The following is a 7,556-nucleotide window of genomic DNA, read 5'->3' as shown; positions in this document are numbered from 1 at the left end:
CTCTAGCTGCTCGTCCGTGCTCGGGTCGCGAAGCTTGTATGCGATCGTCGCCACCTCCTTCCTCCCCCTGCCCCCACCACCCACCTCCTCCCTCCCTATACCTACCTGCGGGTCTTGGACTTGGTGAAGGTTAACTCGTATGCGTGCACGTCGTAGTCTGGCCACGCCGTCGACTTGAAGCTACCCGTCTCCGTGTACTCTAGCTGCTCGTCCGTGCTCGTGTCGCGAAGCTTGTATGCGATCGTCGTCGTCTCCTTCCTCCCCGACGCGCCCAGCCGGTGACTCACCTGGAAGCGCGTCTGGTAGTTCTGCAAGGAAGCGGAGCGAGAGACACCGGTTACATGGTGTTACATGATGTTGTGTGTTACGTACGTGTTGTGTGATTTGTGTGTATGGTGTGTGTTGTGTGATTTGTGTGTGTGATGTATGGTGTGTGCCGTGTGGTGTGTGTTGTATGTGTTGTATGTGTTGTGTGATTTGTGCGTATGGTGTATGGTGTGATTTGTGCGTGTGGTGTATGGTGTGTGGTGTGTGTTGTATGTTGTGTGTGTTATATGTTACGTGTTACATGTGTGTTATGTGTTATGTGTTTTGTGTTACGTGTAGTGTGTTATGTGTGTTATATGTTACGTGTTATATGTTTTGTGTTACATGTTGTGTGTTATGTGTGTTATCTATTGTGTGTTGTGTTATGTACTATATATGATAATCTGTTATCTGTTGTATGTTATGTGTATGTATTATGTGTTATGTGTTATATGTGTGTTATCCATTGTGTGTCTGTTGAGCACCGGCAAATAGTATTTACTACGAGTATTAGATCTTATTATCTAAGTTTATTGAGATACAACATTGTATTATATTGGTTGTATGTGTATCATGTGTATATTGATTAATATATATCATCAAGAGCATATAAAGAAGGAGAGCGTACAACGGTGAAATGCTGAAACCATGTTGCAGTATTATTGATCAGCTGTCCTACCTTGTTAATACAAAACAAACCGCATGTCCCTACGATGCCCCTACGCTGAGATAATGAGCGGTGAAAATCTGGTATTTTGGTAAACCGACTCGAGATCAGTGTTTTACTGCGACTGTCTCTCGTTTTGTGGACTGTATGTTGCTTCCGGTCGCTGCTGTGTAGCGCTGACTCGATACGTTATTACTACAGCGTTACTATGAATGTGTGTACACATAGTGTATATGTGTGTTGTGTATGCGTGCACGAATGTGTGTACACGTAGTGTATATGCGTGTGTATGCGTGCATGAATGTGTGTACACGTAGTGTATATGCGTGTGTATGCGTGCATGAATGTGTGTACAAGTAGTGTATATGCGTGTGTACGCGTGCACGAATGTGTGTACACTTAAGTGTATATGTGTGTGACATGTGATTCTATCGATGACAGTTCACCTGTTTAAACTGCTTCACATTCCCGGCGACCTCGAACTCGGCTATCGGCGAAGTAAAGGTCATGTCTATGTTCAGCTGCCTGTTCTTACTGTTACCCGACTTTTCCACTTGACCTGTTGAGCAAAGGCAAAATTTTAAACATCTCATGTCAATGTTGAACTAGCTACGGTTACAGTGTGCACTCGTGTACGTCAGGTCAAACAGTCACGTTGGCCAGATAACCAAGAAATAGCAAATGTAACACAAGGATTACGTATTTTCTAAACGGGTGCTTATCATCGAGTGAACTCTATTCACAATTTTCCTCATCTCTATTGACTATGCGAAGAGTGGACGACTGCGTGAAAGATGGCGGAAAAAACACTGTGAAGCAGATTTCATTCCTTAATAAAGTTAACAGAGATTATTACCAAACTTGATAAAAGTACTAATAGCAATCATGACCATACTCGTGCAATGCATTGCATTGTCAAAAACAGCAGCAAAGCGCACACGAAACGCAACGCTCTTTTCGAAATGCGAAAGAGAAAGAAAAAAATCGACTCGAAAGAAAAGAAAACCCGCGCGAACGAACCTCTCAGCGTGATGGGCGTGGCCGTGAGCTCGGTGATTGACAGGTCTACGTCTAGCTTGGCCTCACGCGTGTAGTCCAGCTTGCCCTGCAGAGTCACCTGCGGGCGGTTCGGTGCCTCGAAAACCAGAAACGGACTGAAGCGGACGAAGTCGCCGATCTTCTCCGACTGGAACTGCCCCGTGAGAACGTACTGCGTGTTCCGATCCACTGTCAGCGTCACACTGTGATGTCAATCACGTTGTTCACGATTAGACTCACCATATAGCACCTAACTATACCTGTATTTATCACGCGCGATGTCAATCATGTCATGTTTTTTTCATTATCGTCATTTCATTATCGCTTTTACGCTGATCTCCTTTCCTTGCTTTAATCACGTTATTTCCTTTTGTGTGATGTCGATCATACGTCAGAGATTACTAAGTTCCACATCACTACACTCACAGCTATGCAACGTATCGCGCACACTGTCTGTCATGCATACTCGAACTCTCAACTCTACTCTCGGACGCACGCACGCGCGCCTACCTGCCGCGCTTCAGAGCTGGTTCGTTGATCGCGCTGCCCTCCAGGCCCAGCTTCTTGTACGGACTGCGCAGGTTCGCGCTGAAGGCCAGATCGGCTTGATTGACGACGAGGTCGGTGGTCCACTCGCGGTCGATCGATGATCCGGGTGTGTCCATCGACAGGCGCCCCGTGAAGGTGTTGTACGTCTTGCCGTCCTTGCGCACCTTTCCAATTTAAATTTAATTTAATTTAATTCGATAATAAAATTGAAAACGATTTTTGGGTTCGCTTACCCGCGATTCAAGGATTCGCGATTAAAATCGTTCGATTTTTAGCCATACGTTCTGATTTAGACGTGGGCCTGTTCCAGTGCCCGCTTAAATTCCCCACGGCACATATCTTTGACTAAGTACAACAGGTTAGATAACTCTTAAAATAACTCAGGAGGCTAACAGTCTCTTTCTGAGGTCGGTCACGTATATGCCCAGTGCTGCGAGCCTACCTTCTGTTTCTGCCATCGCGCCTCAAACTGGTAGTCGGTGAAAGTCTTGTCTGTCTTCTCAAGAGTGATTGCAACGCGGCTCGGTCCGGTGAACGGATACCACGGCGCTGCCTCCTGCAAAAATCAAAGGGACGTACAATGCTTAACGCTGCATCGTTTGTTTTGTACAGAAACAGGCAATTTATAGATGATGTCAGCTACTCTCAGTTTGGGACAGAACCTTGCCCACCAAGAATGGACGAAAACGAGAATGTCGTAAGAGAATGCCTACTTCTGTCCCATCAACTAACTAGAGCCCATCATACTTACGACCAAACAAAGGCCAGCAAATCTATCATGAGATTCAACTATACTTCAGCCAGACACTGTGTAAAGACCACGAGTAAAATGTAAATAATAAAATAAAAAAATAAATAATTACATTAAATCAGTATTAATAAAATATAAAATAATTAAATAAGTAATAATAATAAAAGAAATAAATAATAGGTAATATAAATATATAAAATTAAATAATAGTGAGTTAATTAATAAGCGCCTACCTGCAGCGTTGCGTTGGGGAATGCCACCTCTGCACAGAGCTGCATGCCGAGGAAGCGAGCGAGCCGGTCACCCGTGCACAGCGTCTCGTCCGTGCGACCTTCAACCACACCGACGACCTCCACCTCGCCCTCCTGGTGCACGCTGTAGATCTTGGAACTAGCGCCGGGGAAACAACGCGATTGCCGTTAGTTTTCACCGACTCTACTATGTACTGATTATACTTGTTGCTTATATTACATTAATATTTATTAATTACGTTATTAAAGTTAAAAGTTATATAAACATATATATATAGAAGTTATTTATTTAACTTTTTCATTATCGTACTCGGTTAAATATCCGTAGCAAACGATTGCCAATTGCGATTGCCTGAATTGAAAGTTTTTAAATCGCACGAAAGATGACCGCAACTGAACACGAAGGCAGGCAGGCACGATGCCCGCCAGAGGGCGCCGCTGCGCACGCCTCTCCTCCAACCGCGCGCGACTAGCGTCCTCCAGGGGGCGCTCACCTTACGTCGAGGATCTCGAGCTTGTCTCGCGGCATCTTCAGGTCGACGTTGAACACCTCACCGTCCTGCAGCTGCACGCGTCCCTCGATGGCTGTCGACGAATGAAGCGTGGCGACCGTGCGCACACCAGTCCGCGCCACCGTAGCATCCGTCACCATGAGTCCGGCGATCTCCACGGCACCGCTGCATGACGACGATGACGAAGCAGACACACGCGAGCAGACGCCTCGTTATTATTGTTGTTATTGTTATTTATTATTATTATTACTATTATTGTCGTTGTACCATTATTATTATTGCACTGCTGTGTACGACGATGCAAGCAAACAGATGCACTATTATTATCATCATCATCATCATCATCACAATCATCATCATCACAATCATCTTTACTATTATTAATGGCCATCTGGTCGTGAGGGGGTGTAAATTTACGCTCTTTCACCTGGGTAACTGCTCACCTGGGGGGACCGCTCACCTGCATTACCTGCCCACCTAGCACTGTAGCAGACTGCTCACCTGGGTAACTTCCCACCTGGAGGGACCATTCACCTGGGTAAATGCCCACCTGGGGGGACCCCTCACCTGGGTAACTGCCAACCTAGCAGACTGCTCACCTGGGTAACTTCCCACCTGGAGGGACCATTCACCTGGGGGGACCCCTCACCTGCGTTACCTGTCCACCTAGCAGACCGCTCACCTGGGCTTGATGTGGCCGTCGATGTTGAAGCTGCGTGGTGAGATGAAGATCTGGCGCAGGTCGAGCTTTCCGCGGAGGCTGAGGTCGACGGTGAAGGTGCCGTTCAGGGTGAGGTGTATGGGAATACCCGTGCCCGTCGGCACGCGCATCTCCGTGTCGAGGAACATAGAAGACATCGACGCATCGTAGCTGTGTTCCTGGATCATACATGCATACATGAGTAGGTGTGTGTGTGCGTGCATGTGCGTGTGCGTGCGCATGTGTGTAGTTGTAAGTTCCACAGATGACCATTCCATCATCTGATGAACAAACATTAATTTATCGATGAACAAAGTCTCAAATTATGTATGCATATATATACATATAGCTCCTATACGATACGAGAAGGCAAAGACGACGACATCATTGCTTGGGTGTGTGGCTGGCACTGGTGCATACTAGGCAGTTATTTCTCTACCTGATGTTTTTTTTACTCTCAAGAGAGAGTTGAAGTTCCACAAATGACCATTACTGACCATTCCATCATCTGATGAACAAACATTAATTTATCGATAGACAAAAGTCTCAAATTGTGTACACATATATAAATACATGTGCATACACACGTACTTATAAGCTATACACATATATCACAGTGCTCTTACCTTGGCTAGCTCTATCATCATTGAAATCGTGTTAATTTTTCCGAGTTCCTTCAGCGACTCCAAGTCGAAGAAATCAATCTCATTTCCCATGATCTTGTAGTAGAAGCTGCCGCTGGTAGTATCAACCATGCGCGCATCGTACTGTAACGAAGTCACAACTGCTCACCACCCGATATACGCACGGGGGAAGCACGACAGACAGACAGATCGCAAAACAACGGTAAGACATAATATAAGCATAAAGAAATTAAATAAGTTATATAATATATAATATATGAGAAGATATAGAAGCTATATAGCTTCTTATATAGTATAGATATAGTATTCTTTATGTTTATATATATAAACATGAAGAATGCATGCTCTCTTTACCACAGACATGCTCACTTATCTCAAACTCGATTGATCATGGCATAATAATTACGAGTAGTGTCATAATATAGACTATAATATAAGACTATATATATATATATATATATATATATAATATATATATCATAGTCTCTCTACTTGTCCTCTGCTCTCTCTCTCTATTATTATATAATATATATTATATATATATAGACTATATAGCGTCTATATACAGACACTCCTGATATTATCACGTTCATCTCATCTAATAACAGACGTCTACTACTGCACGAGGTTTTCTCGTCATGTTTGCTGAGTGGCGTTGTAGCGCCCTGTGGTGGTTTAGCTTACTGCCTGGTGGAGGCGTGACATCCTGCGATCAGCGATCTCTCCGCTGGACACGGGTTCAGCGATATCGCTGAAGTAGCCTCCCGGTTGGAACATGCTCGCGATCGTACGGTCCAGTCCCTCGACGCGACCTCCGAGCTGCAATCGTTAACGCACGCGCGGGGGGAGAAAACATGAGCGCACTGCGTATACGGTTTCTTTTTTTACGTGCACTTTTCTTGTACCACCCTCAAAAAATACCAACGATTACAAACTGTCCTGGGATTAACAAACGCGCACCCACTATCCCCCCTCCCCCTTCCATACACACACACACACGCCGCACGCGACGCACGCACCACACAGCTGCGTGAAAGGAGAGGGGTATAGCGCATGGGAGGCGAGGAGGTAGGGAGGAGGTAGGGGTAAAGAGAGGTACGCACGCTAGGAAGGCGAAGGGAGGCAGGGGGAGGGATGAGGGAGCGGTGGAGCGTAGGGAGGGAGGAGGCGGTATCCGCGCAGGGGAAGGAGGGAAGGAAGGAGAGATGGAGGCAGATAGGGAAGGAGGGGGTATCTGCACAAGAGGAAGGAAGGAAGGAGAAGGCCGAACCTACCTCGAACAGGTTTACGGAGCTTCCAAACACGTACACGCTGGAAGGAAGGAGGGGGTATCTGCGCAGGGGAGGGAGAGAGGGAGAAGGGAGGCAAGGGGGGAAAGAGAAGGGCGAGCCTACCTCGAACAGGTTGAGGGAGCTTCCGAACACGTCCACGCTGACGTTGAGCATGCCGCTGCGAGGTAGGAACGAGTCTCGGCTGAAGATGGTGTGTGCCTCGACGGAAGCCCCGCTTTGCAGCAACGGAGAGAAGAACGAACCTAGACAACAACGACATACGTGCGCGTGTTAGAGGTTAGAGACACAAACAGGTCTCCGTCGTCACTGCTACAGGGCGTCAGACACAGTAAACCAAGAGGCCTGTGTCAGGACTAACAAGGTGTGAGACCTGGTGACAGACCTGGTGTGTGAGAGTGGTAGAAACAACGGAATCATCCGTCCATGCTGAGAGCTAAACGCACCTTCGTTCGATCGCGCATCGCATACAGAAATAACGGCTCATCCGTCCACCCTGAATGTTTCACGTACGATCGTCCATCCTACCATGAATGTTTCACGTACGATCGTCCATCCTACCCTGATGAATGTTTCACGTATGAACGTCCACCCTACCCTGAACGTTTCACGTACGATCGTCCATCCTACCATTAATGTTTCACGTACGATCGTCCATCCTACCATGAATGTTTCACGTACGATCGTCCATCCTACCCTGAATGTTTCACGTACGACTACGATCGTCCACCCTACCCTGAACGTTTCACGTACGATCGTCCATCCTACCATTAATGTTTCACGTACGATCGTCCACCCTACAATGAGAGTTTTCACGTACGATCGTCCATCCTACCATGAGAGCTTTCA

At 46.5% G+C, this 7,556-nt stretch overlaps 1 protein-coding gene across 1 annotated transcript in view; it reads right to left on the bottom strand.

The window, feature by feature from the left end:
- Positions 1-7,556, bottom strand: part of LOC106810729 (apolipophorins-like) — a gene marked incomplete in the record, with an annotated part of 43,862 nt that overhangs the window by 5,743 nt on the left and 30,563 nt on the right. Inside the window, 10 exon segments of the mRNA XM_014814168.1 lie at positions 1,420-1,532; positions 1,994-2,214; positions 2,522-2,724; positions 3,003-3,116; positions 3,545-3,701; positions 4,057-4,239; positions 4,757-4,953; positions 5,401-5,541; positions 6,103-6,237; positions 6,813-6,952. Coding sequence (XP_014669654.1) covers positions 1,420-1,532; positions 1,994-2,214; positions 2,522-2,724; positions 3,003-3,116; positions 3,545-3,701; positions 4,057-4,239; positions 4,757-4,953; positions 5,401-5,541; positions 6,103-6,237; positions 6,813-6,952 — 1,604 coding nt within the window.

The sequence above is a fragment of the Priapulus caudatus genome, unplaced genomic scaffold (genome assembly GCF_000485595.1).
Source record: "Priapulus caudatus unplaced genomic scaffold, Priapulus_caudatus-5.0.1 Scaffold469, whole genome shotgun sequence".
NCBI classification, from domain to species: Eukaryota; Metazoa; Priapulida; class Priapulimorpha; order Priapulimorphida; family Priapulidae; genus Priapulus; species Priapulus caudatus.
The sequence above is the reverse complement of the archived record's forward strand: the minus strand, read 5'-3'. Positions and strand labels throughout refer to the sequence as shown.